This window comes from Cucurbita pepo, chromosome LG01 (assembly GCF_002806865.2).
Source record: "Cucurbita pepo subsp. pepo cultivar mu-cu-16 chromosome LG01, ASM280686v2, whole genome shotgun sequence".
Lineage (NCBI taxonomy): Eukaryota > Viridiplantae > Streptophyta > Magnoliopsida > Cucurbitales > Cucurbitaceae > Cucurbita > Cucurbita pepo.
Genome location: NC_036638.1, coordinates 5,071,868 through 5,095,894, shown reverse-complemented (window position 1 = coordinate 5,095,894; position 24,027 = coordinate 5,071,868). Strand labels below are relative to the sequence as shown.

Genomic DNA, 24,027 nt, shown 5'->3' with positions numbered 1-24,027 from the left:
AAAAAAAGAAAAGTGATTGAATAGAAAAAAGAAAAGTGAATTAAAGCAGAGGAAAGCCTCAACAACTGGAACAGCTTTCTTCCGCGAATTGATTTTGACAACTGCCACAACTTTCTTCCGCGAATTGATTTTGACAACTGCCACAACTTTCTTCGGCGAATTGATTTTGACAACTGCCACAGCTTTCTTCCGCGAATTGATTTTGACAACTGCCACAGCTTTCTTCCGCGAATTGATTTTGCTCTTGATGAGACGCGTCGCAATATTTCGCTGCTCGTAATCGCTCACGCTCAGCAAACAGATGCTCCAATCGACTAATCCGATGTTCAAGTTCCACCGATGTTACTTCCACTAAATATCGAAAACTCTTTTCATTCCCGGTTAGACTCTCAGATTCAATGGCCTTGCATCTAGGAGGAAATTCTTGGTTTACGGAAGACATGTTCCTGAACGAAGATCTGGCGGTGATGATGGTGAAATAAATTAGGGTAAAAGGTAGGATTAGTTCTCCGGCAAAGGGTAAAAGGAAAGAGTAGTTCTCAGGCGAAAATACTTTCAATGTAAAGAAGCTACATCAATTTATAAGATAAAGAGCTGGAACAGGGGTTCATAAAAGGAATGCGATTGGATTACTATTGGGCCCGTTAGATAAATGAAAACTTTATCTTCATTTATAAATTTATCTCAAATTAGATCGTCCAAATTTATTGTAAATTTAAAATTATATTTTTGTTTATTTTTGTAATTATTTATTATTTAATAATTTTTAAAAATGAATTTTGATTATTTAGAATGTAATTTTTAAAAGTGTATATTGAAATTGAGTAAATGTTTGAAAATATATATATTTTATGGACGAAAATTTTACTTTTATTAAAAAGAAAATTGAATAATAATAATAAGTAATTTAAACTTTTTAAATCTAATTTTTAAATTCGAAATGGTAATTTTGAAGCTTTAGGAAATCAAACGCATATATTCCTAGAAACACTCTAATTTGTAAATGCTGCTACCGACACATTTCTCCTGATCAGTGCAGACAGATCAAAATTTGGAGCTGAAGAAGACATTGAAGCCCCCTAGCCAGGTCCATGGAATCGCAGAGGAAGAAGCTATTGATGGGCATGATTATTCTCACCATCTTCGTTTCGGGTTCGAGAGCCTGGACCGGGGAAATCCATGGCCGAGTTATCTGCGATGTCTGTAGCGATTCTTCCATTGGCCCAGAAGACCATGTTCTCCAAGGTTTGTCTCCTCGTTTCAAGCTTTCCTGTTTCTCTTTTGAAATTCCGTTTCTGGGAGAGAGATTCTCGACTAGATTTTCCTGCTTTTGGTTTTTGTTCTTAGTGAGTCGGCCATTTTCGGGGGATTTCATTTGATATTGTTGCTTTTGGCCATGAATTAACTGGATTCTGCCGATACAAGTACCGTTAAGAAATTAAGGGAGAATTATGTGCATTGTGAATGGTTTAACTTAGTTTGCCAATGAGATCAAGTAAAACTGTTTATGTAATGAATGAGTTGGCCTTCATTTTTGGTGTTTTTGTATATGAATTTGGCTGAATGAAAGATGCTGAATTCTCTGCAAGCAGTAATATAGGAAAATAATGGAAAATATATATGTGATTTTACCTAGAAAACTCTTTCCAGAACAACCGCTGCCAGATGAAAAGAATCTACAATGATGGAAAATTAACCTAGGGTTTCTTATTGGTAGCCAATGCATACATTCATGTCTAAAAGAAATACTGAACCATGCCATGGTCTCAACCTAGGCTTGATCCCTCTGCTAGTACCACTGGATTGATTGCCATGAATTGCATATGGTTACTGCCTTTCATGGGGTTTCCCATTTTGCTAAATTGGTAGTTCTTGCCCCTTCTTTTTTATTAGTTTTGGAAATGCTTAGAAATGGTGTGCTTTTTTGATAGAGATGAATCTCTTCAGAATTTGTGAAAGATCAGAGTAATGTTTCATAAAACCTTGATAACTTTGGTCACAACTATGAGATAATAAATTAATGAGGTCGTTTATGTTACATTTTGTAGGAAAGAGTTCTTTGCCTGTTTATTGTGTTTGTAACTTGATTCCTTCTTTTAATTCAAACATTTGGGTTGGATAATTGAAGTGAACGTTATTGCCTTCTGATGGATAACTCTCGGTGTCGATTTCTTTGTTTGTTCTAGCTATTGCAGCGATCAACTCCCATCTTGTGATACTGATGACTGAGTTGTTCTTTAACCTCGAAATTTGAATCTCGAAATTTGAATCTATGTTATGTTTATACGATAAGAACTAAGAATGAATAGAGCATACAATTCATTGTCTTGTTTCGCATTAACCTTGTCGATGAAACTGAATATTATTACCACAGAGAAAATGTTGAATTTGGGTGTTGGAATCTTTTTTGGGGACAAAATGAAATGAATCTTCATCACCTTCTTCTTCTTGCCATTGTTGCATTTCGGATAGTTTAGTTGAGATATAAATACTGTGGTTCTTATTCTCGTGTCATTTTCAGGTGCTGAAGTAGCTGTTCTGTGCATAACAAGATCAGGAGAAGTTCTAAACTACCAGGCATTTACAAACTCCAAAGGTATCTACACTGTTGCAGAGACGATGTCGGAGAGTGACCGATGGGATGCATGTCTTGCTCGGCCGATCAGCAGTTTCCATGAACACTGCACCCAACTGGGCGCCAATAGCTCGGGAGTGAAATTCAGTTACAAGCATCCATCTGGTCACTCTCACACTGTCAGGCCTTTCGTATATCGGCCGAGCAGCGTGCCAACATACTGCATTTGACAAATTTCTTAAATGTATCAGCAATAAGGTTGTGAGGTTGAAGTTCCAGAATGGAGTTTTCTTGTGAAAAATTGCATCTGCTATATCCTGGTTTGGGTATAAGCCTTTGCGAAGCAGCTAATATAAGTAAATTCAACTTTGTGATAAACCAATTCTGGTTTGAAATCTCTATACCAATTAATTTCAATATTGAAATATGATAAAGGATGTTTGTTTCTTACCCAAAGTTTAAGAGTTAAAAAGTGTGATATCCGAATAAAGGAGAGGACAACACGCGAATGAGCTTGTTCTCTAGGATATAACACTTAAAAAAGATTTAAATATTAACAAGGTGTACAATTCTTTTTGCTGACTCAATCATAGAAACAACTTTAGAATTAAACGTGTTTGACTTAGAGCAATTCTATGTTTAGTGACCTACAAATTCTTTTTAAGAAGCACGGGAATGAAGATAAAACATTCTCAAAGAACATGGGTTGGTTTATGGAAATAGTCGCCACTCTTAGAATGAGTTCAAGTCAAATAGGTAGCGTGACCCCATTGTAGGTACTGCAGGAAATTATAGGAGTGATCCGAGTCAAATTAAATTCTACATTGGAATAGGTGTTTTAAATAGTATTTGCCATTCAATTTGAAAACAATCCATGAAAATAAAATTGTCACACAGCTCATAATATATTTATAGACCATGAATTTTAGTCAATATAAACTATTATTAATTAATTTTTATTTTTAATTTTTTTTTATAAATTTTATATAGTTACACATTTTAATTGAACCAAAATAAATTAAATTTAGAACATAAAATATTATATTTATTAAATTGGGTATGTTTTTTAATATATTTTTCTCTTAAAATTTTGGAATTAGAAATCTTTGTATTGTATAAGGAAAATATAGTTTTTTTTTTCTTTTTTTTTTTCTCGTCCCCAAAATAAAATTTGACAATTTCTGGTTCTCAACCTCGTTGAAGAACCCGATTGAGTCCAATATCGAGGCTTTGGATCGGAGAAACACAAAGAAATCGAAGTGAAAATGAGGAGAAGACCTGGCATTGGAGGTCTGCAGACGGCTGCGGCAGCGAGGGTTTTTTTCTGCTCAATCTATTTCTGTTCCTCCAAAATTTATGAATTTTTTCAATTTAAGTGCTTAAATATTTGGACTTCTATGGGTTTATTGTTCATCTCCATTTATTTTGACGTTATTTTCATCTTTTTAGATTGTGTTTTCCATTGATTAACCGATGATGATAATATTTATTTCTAGGACCAATACCGTCAGCTGGGTGAAAATGTAGCGAAGCTCAGAACCGATATGATGAAGGAGCAGCTCTCCACCTTTCGATCTCAGTTAGAGGATTTCGCGCGCAAACACAAGGTCTTTATTCCTCCCACAACTCGTCTCCAGTATTTTGCTATCAAATTTATAAGATGAATGAAGCTATCTGCTGGAATTTCTGACTTAAGATTTGAGATCTACTTTATTTAATTAGAAATTTTGTTTCACAATATTAGAGTGATTACGAATTTAAGACTGTTGCTGAATGCTTTCACTTGGATTAATGCTTCCTTTGTTCACGTTGGAGTTGGAAATTATTGTACTACTCTTTCGACTTTGTAATGGCGGCTTATTCTTGCTTCCAAATTATTCCTGAACCAAAAACTAGTGAATGCTGCTCGATTGCTTATTGTGTTGTTTCATGGTTCTCTCCTTTTTGGCCCTGGAAAAGTAGTGTCAGTTTCTCTCCACCTTAATAAAATTGAACTTCAAGTCACTAATTTGATTTGTGCAGAAAGATATCAGCAAGAACCCGGCTTTCAGATCACAGTTTCATGAAATGTGTGCTAAAGTTGGAGTAGATCCCTTGGCCTCAAACAAGGGGTTTTGGGCAGAGCTATTAGGCATTGGTGATTTCTATTACGAGATTGGTAGGTATGCATGTGATCTTATCAGATTGAAGTAAGAAAGTTTTGTAATTTATCATGTCAAAGGAGGGGTTGATGTGTCTCTCGCTTTCTTCATAGGTGTATTCTAGTGATTTATTGTTATCTTATATTGTTTGCTCGATGTTTCTTCTCGAACTTTAGAAGATATTTCTTTTGCTTAAAGGGAAACTTGGCCTGAAGTTGATGGCATGTAAAATTCTTATAGCATTTTGGTTTCCGGTTCATGGTATTGTCTGAGTTGACATGTTATGCTAGTCCTCTGTGTCTAGGTCAAGGAATTTTCATGTGGATTTCTTCTCAAGTTGACAAACCAGGGGAAATGGCTTAGTTGCTTCTTTATATATATATATACATATATATATACATATATATATACATATATATATACATATATATATAGTAGCCTCTTTATTCTTATTCTGACCTAGAACTTGGAAGGAGAACTTCCCGCACTCTAGAAGTGTGAAGTAAAAACAATGGTATTTCAGCCCAGTAATGAATTTTAAATTTCTCATATGAAATTCAGAATGTGTTTTCTTTGCTTATTGGTTAAAGATATTAACAGTTGACAAAGAATAAATTATTATTATGAGTAATTGTTCTAGTATACCTCACTCTTCTTGCTGGATGTGTTTGCTAAATGTAATTAAACTATTTTGCTAGACAGGAGTGCAAATTGTTGACATTTGCTTGTCTACAAGACCCCACAATGGAGGCTTGATTAGCTTACAAGAACTTTGTACCTTGCTTCGGCAGAGAAGAAAAAGTGACCGTGAAGCTGTTTCTGAGGATGACTGCCTGCGAGCTATAAGTAAACTGAAGGTATTGACATTTTCCCGCATGTCTGTGAATATCCATCATTACTGTGTAAAAGAATCTTAATTTTAAGATTTCCATTGAAAGTCATTTACATGTAACTCAATTCTTATTTATATGGTTTATTTCTCTCTTTATATTTAGGGGAAAAAATTTAATTTATACCTCTAAATTTGGAGGGTATATTACTCAAAACCCCAAGCTAATAACAGATAGTAGGTTTTTTGCCTCCATAAAAATTTCATTTTAAAATTGTTGATGGATAGCTTTCACACATGTATAAGATTTCCGTACATGTAGAAATTAACATAAATTAGAGAGAAATGCTAGACACAAATAGATAGTAGGTTTTTTTTTAATGTGAACAATTTTTCATTTTATTATCTTCTTCTATTTTTCTCTACTTATTAAGAAGAACTTTGTGATAATTTTTATTGTTACTTTGGTAAGACTTTTGGGAGATGAATAATTTTATTTAAATGCTTTTAGCTAGTTGTAAATGAAATTGAGTGAAATAGCTATAAATCACGAATGAAGAGTCTAAATATTCATTTATGAGCATGTTGGGTTTAAATTGATACAATTATTAGTTTACAATTTTGATTAATACAACTCTAATGTTTAGGGGCATAAATTGATTTTTGCCTTTATATATCATCGTACCTCCAATTAATTTTCTTAGTTTAAAATTGGTAATAGTAATATTGATATTTAGATTGTATATAATAAGCAAGATACCCATTATTCATTTACATTCATATACACAAGTACTTTAAACGTATTTTTACATTTAGAAAAGATATATATAAATTTCATTCAAAATTCAAATAGTTTCTACAAGTTCCGTGATTTATTCATCAATATATGAATAAACTCAATGCATCAAAATCAATGTGGACATCAGTACTTTCTTTTTTGGCGGGATAAAGTTTTCTTCATTTTTGGGATGACTGAGATGAAAGTAGTTATTCTCACAGGAAAATTTTCTCTTGGGTAGGTTGATTCCAACCTAAATCTTACCTTTATGTTATGTTGCTGGGGGAGATCGTACCAGAATAGTTTATGTGCTTTTTGTGGTACAAATATTTATGTGCTTAACTAATTTTTTCCTTGGGGCACTTTTGTTATTGTTTGTTATTTAATGTAAAATATTTTATTTTGAATGGAGTATATATCTTGTTGATTTACGAAGTGGCATCCTGGAGTTCTTACACTAGCATTCTGATAATTTACTCCAGATATTAGGAAGTGGTTTTGAGGTAATTACTGTTGGCAAGAAAAAACTTGTCCGGTCAGTTCCAACCGAGTTGAACAAAGATCACAATGAAATTCTTGAGCTTGCCCAGGTTACTTTCCCATTCAGACCTTACTGCAATATATTTGTGTTACAAAGAGAATAATCCCAATACCACCGCTGTTCTCTCAGGCTCAAGGCTATGTAACTGTGGAGGAGGTAGAGAGACGACTTTCTTGGACTTCTGGTCGTGCAGTTGATGCCCTCGATACTCTCCTGGATGTAAGTTTTAGCTCACTTTTCTTTTCTTTTAGCTAGCACTATTAGACATTGCATTTGTAAAAGATTTTTGCAATTTTCCAGGAAGGTCTTGCAATGATTGATGATGGCCATCGTGATGGTAGACGTCGTTATTGGTTTCCTTGTGTTTCTCCTATTTCATCTTTACTCGGCACTGATGCCTGACATCATAATTTTGGACAAAACAAGAACTATGGTATGTGGTACGATAGAATGTCACAAAGCAAATGTATCATTTGCATTTTGTGTCAGAAGTACTGTTGTTTTTCATTTCCCCCTATGTTTTATTTATTTGTTTTAGTTGAATTTGGATGGACAATGCATAAAGAACAAGCACTTCTGCAAAGAACAAATCATTATATATAGTTTACATGTGAAGATATTCCAAATAAACAATTTTGTGTCCTTCCATTCTGCAAGGAAAAACATATTATGATCGAAAGAAGAACACAGTTAATACGCTGTAGTTTGTTCTATAATCTCAGTCTCTTCTGTCCATTCAGAATGAGGCTCGGTCCAAGATCTTGGTCTCACCCCAAGCTTGAAGAACAGGATCATCTCTAACGCCTCAAAAACCTTTGTTTCATCTAAAAGCTTATTCCAAATTCCGCTTACTATGCAGTAGTTGTTGTTATAGGGTGGACGATGATGTGCAGAATGCTGCAATCGCGACACTAGCAGGCCAGCATCTTGCATTGCTACTACGAGTGGTGGTAGTTGACTCTTTTTGTCGTGAGCCCATGCATGGAACTGTTGGCTGAACATTATACAGCCTGAGCATACGGCAACCAAACCATGTAGAATAGGGTCATTAGATGCAAGGGTTATAGGAAGTACAGTGAAAGTCACAGCTCGTGCCAAAGCATACAGATTGTTGGCAAACTGACGCTTTGTGATTGTCCATGGCCGCTTATGATGGCCTTGGAATGCTTCTATTTGGGTGCCAAAAATTGGAGTTGAGGCGTCGCCATAGTTATCGATGCCCCAATGGTAAACCCCAGATCCAAGGTCAGCTAAAATGTAGCCTACCAATGCTGCTAAAGCAGGCTCAAGCCAGGTATGTGAACTGGCTGCACCTGCTATTGATTTTGCTAAAGAGATTAGCACTATGGTGCACCCACTTGTCACCCACACACGATGACTCCAGGTCGATTGTAAACTCGGATCATTAAGAACAGAATAATAGGTGGAGGAATTGGGCAATACAGGTGTAGTAGGAGATAAAGGCTCTCGTTCAATGACTAGTTGGCCATCACCGTGCTTGGGTTTGGCGGCGGCGGTGGTAGCAGCAGCAACATTGACTGTGGTATTGGCTATGCAGCAGACAAATTTGCGTGGAATCGCAGGGCTCCACAGGCTAACATGTGTTTTGGAGCTCAATAGGAACTTGTTTTGAACTAAGATCGACATTGCAAAGGAGGAAGAAGAAGAAAGCAATACAGAGGAATGAAGAGTGCCAAAATATTTTGAAGTCTGGTTGAGTTGAATTAGTGGCGAAGAGGAATGCACATAGGATCAATGGTTTTTGTTTGTGGAAAGCTTTTTAGACTACGTGGAACAGTCTATGCCGTTTAAGCATACGCAAGTTACAGGCTTTGAAACCACAAATTTCTGAACCCATTCTTTGGTTGAAGATAGAGACGCAGAGGTTGAGATTAACTCCTTTTGGGCGGTTTGAAACTTCCGTATAAATATTCAATTCTGTGCCAAATTATTTTAGGAAGGAAAAACTAAATAAATAAAAGTGAGTCTTTTAAGTTTGACTCATTTTAGTCTTCATTTCAAACGATAATTTAATTTTTATTGTAAAATTTTATCTATAACTTTTAAATATGAAGTTACGATTATATTTCGAGATACTTATTAACCGGTTGTTCAAATTATGATTTGAAAAGGTTAAAATAAAAAAAGTAAATTTGATTAATGCTTATCGATCTTAGGAGTATGCTTCCATACTTATTTTGACGTAAATTTTTTACGAGATATACATATGTACATAAATATTTATGTTGTTCTATTGTGCACTTATTACTCAAGTTAAATTTTTTTAGAGTTGGATTTATGAACTTAGGATTTATGCCCTTGATTTAAGACTAGACCTAACCACTTGGATTCATTTAATAATACAATACAACTAGAACCATGAAACCAACACAATGCTCTTTTAGCTAGGTATCACCCCAAGAAATGAATCCTAGCCTATTTGTGCCTTAAGTCACTTGAGACCTCTCTATATTTTCGGTACACTATGATCTCACAATCCTCACCTTGATTAGTAGGATGTCTCGCCTAGGTTGGTGGGATGCCTCATCTCGATTAATGAGTTGTCACATGATTTTGTTGCCTAGATGGGTAACTACACGATTTCATACCAATCATGTGACCTAGATTGGTATAGATAGGGATGCGTCCCAGATTCACGATTTATTAATTTGCTTAGATCAGTCCATGACTTGTTGATTCCGTTGAATGAGTCATTGATTTAATGATCAACTTGATTAAAGTTTTAAAATATTGGATGAGCCCTTGCTTAGATCTTCAAACAAGAAAAAAAATAAATACCTTTATAGCTTTTAGATCTCAAAATCTTTTGATCTTTAGTGACCTTGATTTTAAAAAGCAGAATTTAGATAATTTTAGAAATTTAATTTATTTTAGTCGGATTAAGATGTTTTGATCAGTTTGGTAATGGCATTCTGTGATGTGTGTTGGCAGCTCAAACGAACTCCCAACAACATTTCCACCGCATCAAGTTTTGACAACCTTCCAATTTTTGTCCTAATTAGCAAACCCAACAACAAAACTTGTATATATATATATACTTATCGATGATCTCTTTCATCACCCATCATAATAGAGAGAAGATGACGACCCGGGAAGGCATTCACCACCATCCACACAACAGTACTGACTGGAGCCTTGAACCCATGGACGAAAATAAACTAAGCGATAATAATATGTACTTAAACCAGCCACAAAAGCGAGTTATCATCAACTCATCATTTGTGAAACGACATATCATCAAGACATCGGAGTCGTCAAAACGTTCGACCAGGTCGTGGTGGAAGAACCCGAAAATAAAGAGACGGCGGCGTGTCGCCAAGTACAGATTCTATACTGTTGAAGGGAAGGTAAAGAGTTCCATAAAGAAAGGAATCAAATGGTTGAAAACCAAGTGTAGCAGAATCATATTTGGGTTTTGATACAATTTTATTTAACCCATGTGTGTTCTGTAAAATAAAATTATTATTATTATTATAAAAAAAAAAATTAAAAAAACTTCAATTATGAAAAACTACTAATTCCATATAATTTTTCCTTTCTTTTCTATTTTAACAATATCCATGATGAGTTTAGGAATGTTAAAACATCATCATCAAAACTAAGGGTTCATAAGCATAGTATATTAAATCAAACCAAAATCAATTGCTATAATATATATGTTCCCCCAAAATCCAGTGTTACAATACCTGCCCATACCCACAAAATAAAAGGCAAGAAACCACCTAAATTAATTTAGAATTAATTTTTTTATTAACATAATAATAATAATATATGGAACCCTCCTCCCATTTCTCAGCTCATTCAGAATCACAAACCAAACGTCTACATCTACAACTCAATGTTTCAACACAATTTACTCCCTCCCTAAAGATGCAAAATAAAGATATGTGAACTCGAAATGGAATGTCTAAAACTAATTACTTTGCATCTCCTTTCATTATGTGTTCTTCATGATGCTAAGAACCTACCCTTAATTTCATTTGTGTCAAAAATATTTCATTTCAACATGAATACCTGGTTGTAAATCATGGACGCAGAGTACTTAGTAATTTGAGAGCCAACTCCTCTTGTTCTGCCACTGAAATCGACTCTGTATTTAAGTCCGCTTTATTGTCAATGTCGCTATCACTGTCGACAAATTTCTTGGACCTTTTCTGAGGTCTGTCTTCTTCAGACGCAGAAACGTCGTCGTCCTCCTCCTCAATTTCTTTGGCAGCCCTCTTCTTCATCTTATTCATCTTCTCTTTCCGCTTCTCCTTAAGGCGATTATGATTGAGAAGTTTGTCTTCCTTGTCAGCTTGTTTCAACTCTTCCCTCCTCTTTTTGTAAAACTCATTTTTTAGATCTGACACATGAACCAAATAATAAATGGGAATACTAACGCTTAAAGACAAGCAGTAGGGCAGGTTCAAAGTTAGATATCTTCACTTTGTGCTTGTTTACTATGTCTAGTCTAACAAATATTAATTCTACACCAAAACATTTATTTTTCCTTTTTTTTATTTTACCAGCTTTCCTTGAGAAGATTGATGGGACAAGAATCCATACAAAAGAAAGCACCACCCATCATGAAACGAAGGAGCCTCAAAAGAAAAAGAACTAATAGTAATCACAAAAAAAGAAGGCATACCTTTGTCGACTACAAATGTCTCATTGCTACTTTTGATGTCAGCTAGCTTAGCAAGAGGGGCAAGTGGGTTGCCCTCGTCATCAAAACTGACTCTCGTCCCTAATGGTCTGTGGACATTGATCTTCAACTTCTTTTTCTTCAAAATCCGAGTACGTGGCCTAAACAAAGTTCCTAAATCTTCAGAATGCAAGAAAACTAAAGAAAATAATCGTAATTTTTAATATTTACCCCAACTATGATCAATTAGCAAGATCATGACCAACCACTGTATTTAAATTCATAGAAAAAATATAAAACAAAAAACTCACACAGCATCTTCAACTTCACTAGTAGGGATATCAGTAGGAGGAAGAAGTCCTTGGTTGCTTTCTTTAAAGTCACCATACTCCAATTCTTCACCGGATGGATTTAAAGCATTCTCATTATCAGACGATTCCAACGCAAGATAAGTGGTAGTGTTAGCCGACATCTTCTGTGACCTCTTTTTCTGATCAATGAAACGGATTTTTGGGGTCATTGGCAGCCCCATTGAAGCTGAAAAATCGTCAATTGATAGTTTCATTACATCAAAGATTTCCTTATCCTTCTGGATATGAATTGATCGAAGATATGTGATAAAGGCCCTTTGAGCGAGTTGCTGAAAATTGGGATACTTGACTAACAAAGCTGACAGCAAACCAGAAACTGGTTGAAGTCTTTTTGTATTTGCCTACAAAAGGGAGTAGATATGATGGTACAGTAAGAACGTAGTTAATTTATGATATAAGCACTTCCATCGGTGCATTATACTAGACACACATTTCTTACAACGTAAAAAAGAACATCATTCATTCATTATCATCATAAAAGGAACATGCTAGTTCTCAACCACCCCACTCCATACCACCCCAGATTATCTTTTATATAACTAATCTTTTTCATATTTTTCATAAGCACCCCAGAACAAAATAACATAATTATCTCACCTACCATAAGCTTGAATAATGTTAACAAAAACTTATATGCCATAAATGCTCCATAATATTACTTACGCAAAATTTCAGAGAATAGGAGGTGAGAAAGAAAGAGAGCATATGTACCTTGATAAGCTGAATAGGTACTTTTGAAGATTCTAATTGTTCAAGCATTTTCATCTCCGAGGGCATAAGAAATAAAACTGATCTCCCACCTGAATGGTACCGAGCAGTGCGGCCAACTCTATGTATGTAAGAAGCCACATCTTCTGGGCAATCAACCTTCACAAACAAGAACAAGATTGGAATCATACACCAGCACCAGTGAAGATTAATCATGATCATTTCTTTTTAAGTAGTTTACCTGTACAACCCAGTCAACAGCCTTATTAAAATCAAGACCTCTAGAGGCTACATCTGTTGAGAAGAGGACTGACCGCTTCTCACAGAACTCAGAATATATCCCCATCCTTTTGTCCTGCTTCATCCTTCCATGGAGGCACTTCAATGGGATTCCAGGACGCAGCTTTTTGAAAGTTTCAAAAACAAATTTCACCTGTAAAACGATGGTGAGAAATATCAATTATCGGAGCAACAATGAATAGTACATAAAGATATGACATTATTATTTTTTTTATAAGATTCTTTCTTGTTTACTTTATTTTCAGAGTACTTGTTGAAGAATACTGATCTATTTCCAAAGATGCATCAAATGAATTAATGTTTACATTGTTGTCGACTAACCAGTTTTAATCTCGAAAGCTTAACAAGTCAAACAGCGCAGGAAACCTATTGACAACCTAAGAATAGAGTTTGATCAACTAAAGATGCACCAAAAAATCTAACCACAATAAGATGTCTAACATGAGATCTCCTGCAATCAAAAGTTCAACTAGTAACCAAAAAGTATCACCAGCAGTTACCTGCTTGCAGCTTGAGAGAAACACAAGAATCTTAGAATTAAGATGTGCCTTTATAAAGCTCCATAACATGTCTAGCTTTTGCTCGAGAGGAACAACCAAAGCAGTTTGTTGTAAACTATTGGGGGTAGCTGTCACAGATTCTTCATGAACACTAAGGTACTCAGGATCTTTCAAACTGAGTCTGGCAAGATCCTGAACAGACTTTGTTTGAGTCGCCGAGAACAGAAAGGTTTGTCTGTGCTTAGGTAGCTGTGAAATAATCGCATTTAAAGTCTTCTTAAATCCGACATCAAGAATACGATCAGCTTCATCAAGGACTAAAACCTGCTCACTAGCCAGGAATCATACAATCAGCAACAAATTATATATACATGCAAACCATCACTGAGAACAAACAGTAGAAAGCACATTAGGCAGGCAGCAACACAAAAAGAAACAGAAAAAAAATCAAGGTTGGAAATTCATAGGAATTAATTATTTTTCAACTCTCCCTAATCTTTTATATCACTCCCTGCGTGTGTGTGTGTGAGAGAGAGTGAGTGAGTGAGATAGAGAGAGACAAAAAATAAAAAATAAAAATTCAAGATTGGAAATCCAAAGGAAGTAAGTATCTTTCAACTCGATTCCCTAATTTTTTATAACCCTCCCTGGGTGTATGCATGTGTGAGAGAGAGAACCCTCATCAACAAATGAAAGAGATTCTGGGCGTTGATTAAAACAAAGATCAGAACAAACAAATCATCAAACTTACTTTTCTGTCTAGGAATGCAAAGAGATAACCTTTTATGAAACGGAAAGGTAGACAAGAATGACGTTTTAAGTCAGGTATCAAAAATTACGTCCTAATCGTTAAAATAAGGTATCAATAAATTGAGAAATTAAATATGATGACCTGCAACTGTGAACAATCAAAATTTGGAGTCTCGTCCATGTGCTGAAGGAGTCGACCGGGAGTGCAAACAAGAATGTTCAACTCATTCACATGCTCCTTCTCAGTGTTAACATCTTTACGACCACCAATTAAAAGGCCAGCACTGAAATTATGAAATTTCCCAACAGCTTTTAAAACATCAAAAAGCTGAGCTCCTAATTCTCTTGTGGGAGATATTATTATACTCCCTACTCCATCCTCAGGACCCCATCTCTCTCTATACAACTTCTCAAGAACCTGAAAATTGGATTCCATTGGTCAGTTTAAGCAATTATGCATGCTGGCGGTAAGGGACGTCACACATTATAATTTTTAGCAACAACAAGTTAAAAAGGCTTCTCAATTATCCTAAACTCCCTGTAAATAATCCGCCCTCTAATCCAATATAACCATCCATGTTCAACTTACAGGTATGAGAAAAGCTAGCGTCTTTCCCGAACCAGTTTTGGCTGCACCAAGAATATCTCGACCACAAAGGGCGTGAGGCAGTGAAGCCCTCTGTATGTCCGTCATATCAACGAATTCAGCTTTCCGCAACCCATCCTTGGTCTTGTTCGAAATCGGCAACTGATCAAACTTAGTAGCTCCGGCGTAACAAGAGTAAGTATCGGCGTCGATGCGGCCAAGGGGAGCACCCGCAGGAGGTGGAGGAAGCGACATCGGGTTAGAGCCTGAGTCGGGTTTCTGGGATTGAATCCATGAATTCAAGAGCTTAATTTCTTCAATTTCGGATAGACGCTTCTGCTTGCCAGACGACTTCTTGGATTTGAATTTCTGCTTCATTGCGAAGGAACTGAGATGGCACGAAGTTGCAGCAGAGAGGGAGATAGAAAGAGAGGAAAATAACAGTAGCGGTGCGCCGGTTGGGTCTGCGGCTGAGGCAAATACGGGAGTGGGAGAAATACAGCCAAAAATCGGTTTGGGAAGAAGGTGGGGTTTAGGGTTTAGGGTTTTTTTTTTTTTCTTTTTTATTTTTTTTCTTGGCTTAATTATAAAGTCATGCTTCAATAATAAAAATGCTTTAAAAATTATCTTTCATCTTAAAATAAAATTTTTACCGATATACCCTTAAAAATTTTTAAAAATATTCCTAACTTTTTCAAAAACATTATTACTATAACATCAAAACTCGAGAATTTAAAAACATTTTAAAATGTCTTTATTGGTAAGACTCTTTTATGGAAAGCATTAAAATTTTATTAATTCTCTTAATATTTAATGGATGGTGCTCATAAAAACAGTTTTTACCCTAAAAGATAAAGAGGGCAAAATTGTCATTTTACTAATTAGTAGCAAATTTCTTGTATTTTTTAATTAAATATAGAGAAGGGGTCTCGAGAGGAAGGCAAAAAAAAAAAGGCTAAAATAAGGTGGAGAACTTTTAGAAAAATAATGATAAAATAATAGAATGGAATAATTACAAAAGAGGACCTAAAAAGTTGGAATTTGCAAAATGGTCCTTGCCATACAAAATCTGGTTTCCATCTGGGTTCAGCCAGGTAGATATTCCAAGGTGGAAATTGAGTGAAATTTTGTAATTTAATTTCGAAAAAGTATTAATAATTGAATAGTTTAATTAGAAAAAGAAAATTAGGAGTTAAAAGTATATAGGCAGTAAATAAATAAAAAATAATTATTTTAAAAAAAGGAAAAAAGAATTAAAATTGGAGGAATACGGAAAAAATGAGGGGTAGGCGGCGTCCAAAAAGGGGGTAAAAAACCATAGGAGACAGTGAAGCACGGTTAAGCATTACGCAGCGCACGTAACGCAACAGCCAAAATACAATTTCTTCTCATTTTCCCTTTCTTCTTCTTCTTCTTCTCCGTTAGATCTTGTTTCTGCAACTCCACCCTTTTTTTTTATTCTCACAGAGACGAACACCACCGTTTGATCCAGCTCTCTCACTCTCAGAAACTGGCATATGGGTTGCAGAAACAGGGAGTTTTCGGAGGATGAGACTTGCTCTTCCACGCTCAGCGAGGCCCTGCTCTTTGCCACCATGTGCCTCATTGGCCTGCCCGTTGAGGTTCACATCAAGGATGGCTCCGTCTATTCCGGCATCTTCCACACTGCATGTGTCGAGAATGAATATGGTGCGTTTCCATTGCCTTCTTCTTAATTCGTCTTTGCTTCCTCCATTTATTTCCCCTGAATCTATCAATTGCTTGAATCGTGCTGTATACGTTCGTTCTGTTGTCAATTTTTGTCCTGCTTTTGTATCGGTTTTTATTTGTTTTTTTATATATATAAAATGTATCGCGTGCATTTGGTGGCACGGTGTGTAGATGATTTGGATCCGAAATCTGATTTGGGCGTGGATGGATGAAAAGATTGGCATCTATTCTTTTTTTTTTTTTCCCATCGCGTTCTCCGGGACAGGAGACGCACCTATGTCGTTAATTGAATTTGTTGATTTTGCTTTTTTATCCTCCGATGTTTTAATGCAACCTGCCGTGATNTTTTGCTTTTTTATCCTCCGATGTTTTAATGCAACCTGCCGTGATTCCCCTACTTCTTTTCCCCTAAACATTGACAAATGGCGATAGTTATGAAATCAATCTGTGTATCACTAGGCGTCGTTCTGAAGAAAGCAAGGATGACAAAAAAGGGTAAAAGGAATGTGAATGTCGATGATGGAGTTGTAATTGATACTCTTATCGTTCTTTCTGGTGATCTTGTCCAAGTTGTTGCGACGGTATGTAATTAAGGCCACTTTTATTTCGCAATTTCTTGTTATTAAATTTAATTTAGTTTAAATCTAGGTCATACTGGGTTTTTCAAATGTACAGGAAGTTCTACTTCCGGCTGGTAGTTTTTCCAAAAGTATGGCTGTTTGTGATAACGAATCCATGGTCAATGATCCCACTTCGTTGCTTCCAGCGACAGAGACTAAGACATGTATGGAATCATTCAAGGAGGGGAGTCAGATTAATCAAACAAGGTATACTTCCATTGTGATATTTCATATATTTATGGATTGATAGCAATCTGGTCTAAATTTTGGAGGTTGATATTCTTTTGTATGTGGCATTTGGAGTGATGTTATTGGTAATAGCTGTTTCTCACGAAGCATGATTGTTGTTGGAACTGGAAGATTGTTTCCAAGGTCACTATTGGTATAAATGTAACCTTATTTCTAACATGGAAGCAAATTGAGAAGAACAAAGTAACTGACCAAAAAAAAATATATATGTAGAAATTTTTGTTGAGGAATGTTGTCAACTCGGCCTCTTATTTAAAATTAGAACTGAGGAATTTATCCTAAACGGAGCTTTCTGTGGTGGAGAAGGTTATGTTGTCTTCAAAATGACCATTTTCATCTTGATTTTATTTGGAAAGATATTCTGTTCTCTCCTACTTAGGTCTTACATATATACTGAACATATTCTTGCTACTAAATCAGTTACATGAAAGTAGCTTTAGGAAATTATTATTTATTGGCATGTTAACAAGCATTGTGCAACATATAGAAAACTACTATCTCTTGCTTAGTAATTCGTATTTCAAAATTGGAGAAGGTTTTACTAATCTGAGCATAGTTTGACTGGTTAAGGCATTGTGTCCTCTATAGGTTTAAATTGTTTCCCCCCAAATTTGTTGACCTAAAAAAATGGGGAAGGTTTTCAATTATATTCTCGTGTGATATATGTGCTTATTGAAATTGACATGACTACAAACACGTGTAATTCTAAAAACAGTGACCTGATCCAAGATCAAAATGGGTTTGCTCAAGGTTCACTGCCTACTGTTACTGGGAAGCAAAGTGATGTTAGACAACTATTGGGAGACAATGTTGAGAACAACAAGGGAGATGCACAACAGAAAAAGGAAAGGTCAAATTGCAAAAAGGTGAAGTTTCCGTGCCTTGCTTGTGTAGTAGTTGCAGCCCCCACCCAGCGTATGCTTCTAAAAGTATCAAGTTTTAAATGGAGCGATAACCCTATTAAAAGGATAGTTAAGAAACACTCTTGTATTTATTAGGATGGCCTCCTCAAAGATATTACAGTATGTATTTTTCTTTTTGTTTATTTATGTATATTTTTGCAAAGACTAGAATTAGTACTTGATAACACACTGCTAACTGTTTGTATGAATTAGTTCATTGGCATGATATATAAGTTTATCCATGTTAGTCATTGTTTTGAAGTTTATCATTTTCGTATTAATAATTGTTTTCCACTTTCCCCAACCTCCTTCTTGCAGCCTGAAGGTGTCACTGATGCTGCAATCAATTGGAGGTTTGAAATAACTTGCCTTTCCTAAATATATTTCTTTCTTTATGGTTGTCCAGAAAAGAATTGGGGCCTATCCCATGATGAGGCCGTCAAAGTACATGTGGGTCGTAAACTATCATCAGTTCTTTTATTACTGTTGTTATTGTTACTATAATTTTTGGTAAGAAATAATTTCATACAAAAAAGTGAACATTTTGTGTGGCAAATTGTTCTCTTTATTTGAGATTGATATATCTGATGGTTCAATTTTATTTTGTAAATAATTACTATCATCCGTGCTTTCATTATTATTATTATTCTTGGTAAGAAACAATTTCATACCAAAAAGGGACATGCACCACACATGCTCTTACTTTATTTGACATTGATATATCTGTTGGTTCAGTTTTACTTTGTAAATTGCAACCAGTTACTCTTGTCTCAGTCCTTATCTTTTGGTTTATGATAAATTATTTGACAGACGGGACCCAGATAACCAATTGAAAAAGGAGCAGGATGATCATGGTCAGGAAGTTGACTTGCATAAAGGAGCCAATGTATGTCAATTAAGCTTATTCAGGACCTGGGTTTTCTTGAGAATGAGATGTTATTCCTTTGCGTGGACTAAATTTTAGATTGACTACTTTTGTTTCTGTAGGGTGATCGAGTTCAATCCTCCATATTGAGTGGTGAGTTCAAAGTGCTGTTAATGACATCTGGCTCACCTAATTTGGATATAAAGTTTGTATGGAAGGGTCTTCTTAGTATTGAAACTAAATATACTTGCAGATGGTTTTTATTTTAAATGTTTATTTGCAAATAGCATTACAGCATTCTAGTTTTAGTGGCAACTTACCTACGGTATTAAATACAATAAAAAAAATTACATCATAGGTGGTTGGCCTTTGAGATAAGCTTGTTGTTAGTTTAGGCATTAATGAATTTGCTATATAGTTTTCAAGTACCTACCAGAGTGGAGAAGTCTTTGTAATGTTTATCATTCCTTGCCTACTTGAATTATAGTTTTCTTTATATACGGTGGATTTTCAGCATGATAAAGCAATTCTGAGAAGAAAAAGAACTTAATGATGACCTCAAAAATATTGTTTAAAGTGTATAACTGTTTTGCTCCCGCTATTGTTAAATTAGAGAAACCATGCACTGAAAGATCCATCTCAGCCAACACTACGAATGCATATTCAGTTGGTGTCTCAACTTCTTCACGTTCGTCTGTGGATAGTAGCATGGACTCATGTCGCAGTTCTATAACGTCAACGATTGACATGGCCCCTTCTCACGGTTCAGAATCCAATAAAAGTGGCAAGGTACGTATCATTATCAATTTATCACTCTTATAAAAAATAAAAAAAAATTATCAATTTATCACTATCACTACCAGAACTATAAGATAGGATGTTTATGAGACTTTTGGTTACTTTTAANGCAAGGTACGTATCATTATCAATTTATCACTCTTATAAAAAAAAAAAAAAATTATCAATTTATCACTATCACTACTAGAACTATAAGATAGGATGTTTATGAAACTTTTGGTTACTTTTGANATAGGATGTTTATGAGACTTTTGGTTACTTTTAAGTACCTTTTTATTTGGATGATGTCAAAATATACCTTCATCCAATTAACTGGGTTGAATTGTTATTACAGATTATCTGCCAGGAGCTGTTAAAAGTTTATCATGCTATATTTATATGTTAAAAATTCTAGTATTCTTCCCAGCCAAAATTCCCATATCAGTACAATATCCCCCAATGAAGGGATCGTTGCCAATTTCTTACTCNGTTAAAAGTTTATCATGCTATATTTATATGTTAAAAATTCTACTATTCTTCCCAGCCAAAATTCCCATATCAGTACAATATCCCCAATGAAGGGATCGTTGCCNAATTTCTTACTCAATTTCTTGCTTAAAGGTGGTACCAAAGGAAGAGGTGGTCACCAGTTCATCCCCTCTTTTTACACATCACTCACCAACTTGCAAAAACAAAAAATATTCTTTGATCTAATCTTAATTTAGCATCTTGAAGTTGCACAGAATTGAGATAAAAGGAAATTGTCTTTTTCTAGGGCCTTTCATTGTAGACAAGCAACACGAGCATCATTACCAACCCTCTAGAGACACTTCTTGTTCTTATACCCAAAACATGTCTTGTAAAAAGAAAAAANGAGCATCATTACCAACCCTCTAGAGACACTTCTTGTTCTTATGCCCAAAACATGTCTTGTAAAAAGAAAAGAAGTTCAATCATAGAGCCTAGTTTTGAAGGGATCTTGAAAGGGAAAGATGGTAAAGTGGGTAATTAGCGAAAACATAATCAACTGAGATAAGCCTATTCCCTCTGATGTAGGAGATTTGGATCTAGAAATGTATTGAAATTTGAATGAACTTCCCGTCCTTTTGAAATGAAAATGCATCATAATGAAAAATTTTCCATGTGAGGTAGGTTGTGCACGGTTTTATCACCTTTGACTATGGCCTTCACATTTATGTTAAAGTGATGATTCTTTTCAACGTTGCCTTATTTCTTTCAAATCCTGTTAAAAAATTCAACTTTGAATCTAGCTGCATAATGTTCAACTTTTGTGTATTCGTTNTCTTTTCAACGTTGCCTTATTTCTTTCAAATCCTGTTAAAAATTTCAACTTTGAATCTAGCTGCATAATGTTCAACTTTTGTGTATTCGTTTGCTAAGAGGTTGAATTGATTCGGAGGACTGTTTGGTCTATGACATTGTGTCTTTTTGTTAGACAATAGCATCCTTTTCTCTCAGAAAAATCTTAATGGAACCTTTTAATCTTCCTTTATTTTATGAAATGGATTCCTAAGAGACTTCTTGATGTATTTTTTTAGGAGTNTTTCTGATAACTAGTGAAATAATTTTTCTATTACATACTTACGCAGGAATTTAAGCTTAATCCAAGAGCCAAACTCTTCTCTCCGTCCAATGCAAATATTATGCCAGCAAATCATGCAACTCCAGTGGCTGCAAACCTGGCTTACATTTCAAACAACTCACCACCAGTTGTACCTTCGGCTGTTGTTCAACCAGAGTTAGATTTCAGTCCTTTTGTACCTCGTTCATCTGTGCCTGCCGCCAAGTTTGTCCCATATGGCAACTCATTAGCTGGATTTGATGGCAATGTTGCTCAATTTTCTCAACCTGTACGTATTGTTCGAGGTTTCTCTTGATCAGTTTTCCTTTTGTCTTTCTTATCATATCTATTTAGCCTTATGAGGATCTAAATAAGTTCTTCTTCTAGTTGTTTGTTCTCTATCGCACAACCAAAATGAATTATGGTTAAAACTCAAACTGAATGTATAATTCCAGAGTTCCAGCCTAGGCATTTCCCACGTTCAAGAAGGAAATTTTAGGTCTTGTTTATGCGATCAGTTCTTAAAAAATGTACTGTATATTAGGTAACAGATTTAATGATTGGTGAGTATTGAAACCTGAAACTTGTACTTGGCATTTGCATTTGCATTTCCAATGATAATTTAGTTGCCTAAGATTATGTGGTGAGGATACATGGTGGTTATATTACTATTTTAGTCAACCGTCGCACTGAAACTTCATTCTACTCTATTACAACAAGACATGTGTAATTGTCACACGTAGTAATTTAGTTCATTAATTGTATTATAATCATAGTAGGATGATAATAGCATTATGACAATTTCAATGCAATTGTGGTAATAAACTTCTTTCCTGCAACTTTGCTGAGCCAAGTTACCCTTTTATAAACTACAGATGGTGGGACATGTGGGCACCAGGACACAGCCACTTAGATATGTTGGTCAGTATCCTCTCCAGGCTGGCCCGACCTTTGGGCCCCCAAATTCTTCAGCAGTAAGTGGAAACAGGATCATATTTAATCGTTCCATTTAATTTCTTCCCAATAAAGTTGCAATTTGAGTTAGCAGATTAGGGATTCCTCATCCCTATGCTGGCTGTGTTTTTTTTTTTCTTTTGGAATATATGAGGTCTCTATGTTTCTCAATAGAAAAAAAGAATTGTGAACAGATCAGAACGTACCTTAGTTTTTATCCATGACCAGGTCATATTTTGTTGGTAACCTTTGCACTTCTCTTATTGTTACAGGTTATGGTCAGTCGTTTTGGGCAACTTGTTTATATGCAGCCAGTCTCCCATGTAAGTATTTAGTGTCCCATTTGTTAAAAGTATCAACTCTCCTTCCATAAATTCTATTGCTTTGAATTATTTGACCTTGTAGAATTGATCTTTTTCTTCACTTCATGTTTCTTGACGCCATGAGCAGCGTAATATTTACGTCTTGAATTGTGAGTTGTGAAGTAATTTAAATCGGATTATTTCAAGTTCTTTGGTTTTTCCTCTAGGTCAATTCATTGTTTAATCTGTTTTCATTACGTTGCATATCTCTATGGCTCGACTTTCTGTGACCTCTTTCTGGTTCCTGCTACCCTTTTTTAAAATTATTTTTATTCCTTCTCCTGTCCAAATTTCCTATTAACCTCGTCTCATATTTCAGGACTTGGCTCAAGGTGCAACAGTCGTCTCACCGGTACCACCTTGCCCTTTGTTGACAACACAGCCTGCGCAATATCCAAAACATCAAGGTGAATTTTTTTTTCCTGGCTAATGACGAGTATTTCCTTTGCATTGCAAAAATTTTTTATCATAAGCTTCGGTATTNTATCCAAAACATCAAGGTGAATTTTTTTTTCCTGGCTAATGATGAGTATTTCCTTTGCATTGCAAAAAAAATTTATCATAAGCTTCGGTATNTTATCATAAGCTTCGGTATTTTTTTTTTCTCAATTTATTTTTTTATGATGCCGCTGTTTTTATCATAAGTGAGAAGGCAATTACAGTATCGGTTTCAAAATCGATCGTTAAGATTATGCTACTAAATCCAAACAATATTTCAATTTAAACAACTCGACATTTTTCTTCTTCATTTAAAAGACCTCTACAAATGCAGGCACTGCAGCAGCACAAGCATTGCAGTTTTGCGTTCCTCCGCCATTTATGGCCAGTGGCCACCAACCGCTTGCCGCAGTTCCAAACCACATTCCAATTTTGCAGCCCTCCTCCTTCCCACTCAACCGCCCAATGCCAATGCCAGGAACTAATGCATTCTTCACCACCAAGTTCTAATGAATTTGTTTCTACTGTTAATTTTTCATGTAGTCAACCACAGCTTGGCAAAATTTTGGTCCTCTGAAAGTTTTTTCCTATTTGATTTAATTATTAGCATTTATCTTTTTATCGGAGGGCGATGCACTGTTTCCATTCAAATCAGGACATTTTACCGTTGATTGGTGGATGGAGTCTGTTGAACTCTGTATAGGTTGAATTAAAATTTGTTTAGGATCAGCATTATTTCTTTCTTGTGAGGGGAACTCTCGAGTCTTTCTCATTCATGAGTTGGTTTCAAATTATAAAAGTTGTTTGGAAAAAAGGAAGGCAAGATAGTCTTGTTATTTTA

General features: G+C 35.3%; 5 protein-coding genes across 5 annotated transcripts; 3 read left to right on the top strand and 2 right to left on the bottom strand.

Moving 5' to 3' along the window:
* The first annotated feature begins 984 nt into the window (after window positions 1-984).
* On the top strand, window positions 985-2,970 carry LOC111788437. The gene is made up of 2 exons (XM_023668775.1): window positions 985-1,245; window positions 2,522-2,970. Exons 1-2 carry the CDS (start codon window positions 1,092-1,094, stop codon window positions 2,803-2,805), a joined length of 438 nt encoding a protein of 145 aa, XP_023524543.1. The 5' UTR covers window positions 985-1,091; the 3' UTR covers window positions 2,806-2,970.
* Window positions 2,971-3,700: 730 nt separating this feature from the next.
* Window positions 3,701-7,494, top strand: LOC111779916 (vacuolar protein sorting-associated protein 22 homolog 1). The gene is made up of 7 exons (XM_023660112.1): window positions 3,701-3,891; window positions 4,072-4,182; window positions 4,598-4,733; window positions 5,419-5,573; window positions 6,806-6,913; window positions 6,994-7,083; window positions 7,165-7,494. Exons 1-7 carry the CDS (start codon window positions 3,841-3,843, stop codon window positions 7,264-7,266), a joined length of 753 nt encoding a protein of 250 aa, XP_023515880.1. The 5' UTR covers window positions 3,701-3,840; the 3' UTR covers window positions 7,267-7,494.
* Window positions 7,442-8,842, bottom strand: LOC111779906 (fatty acid desaturase 4, chloroplastic). Its single transcript, XM_023660104.1, has one exon. The coding sequence runs from the start codon at window positions 8,509-8,511 to the stop codon at window positions 7,555-7,557; it is 957 nt and encodes a 318-aa protein (XP_023515872.1). The 5' UTR covers window positions 8,512-8,842; the 3' UTR covers window positions 7,442-7,554.
* A 1,770-nt stretch (window positions 8,843-10,612) lies between these two features.
* Window positions 10,613-15,293, bottom strand: LOC111811545 (DEAD-box ATP-dependent RNA helicase 32). Its single transcript, XM_023698447.1, has 8 exons — window positions 14,731-15,293; window positions 14,284-14,559; window positions 13,392-13,715; window positions 12,833-13,024; window positions 12,595-12,750; window positions 11,824-12,224; window positions 11,516-11,673; window positions 10,613-11,230 (listed from the first exon to the last, which is right to left on the bottom strand). Exons 1-8 carry the CDS (start codon window positions 15,103-15,105, stop codon window positions 10,911-10,913), a joined length of 2,202 nt encoding a protein of 733 aa, XP_023554215.1. The 5' UTR covers window positions 15,106-15,293; the 3' UTR covers window positions 10,613-10,910.
* A 770-nt stretch (window positions 15,294-16,063) lies between these two features.
* Window positions 16,064-24,027, top strand: LOC111780715 (polyadenylate-binding protein-interacting protein 4-like). The gene is made up of 13 exons (XM_023661196.1): window positions 16,064-16,416; window positions 16,897-17,018; window positions 17,113-17,264; window positions 18,022-18,172; window positions 18,527-18,561; window positions 19,019-19,094; window positions 19,196-19,226; window positions 19,687-19,862; window positions 21,461-21,721; window positions 22,308-22,406; window positions 22,659-22,709; window positions 23,068-23,155; window positions 23,521-24,027. Exons 1-13 carry the CDS (start codon window positions 16,245-16,247, stop codon window positions 23,694-23,696), a joined length of 1,590 nt encoding a protein of 529 aa, XP_023516964.1. The 5' UTR covers window positions 16,064-16,244; the 3' UTR covers window positions 23,697-24,027.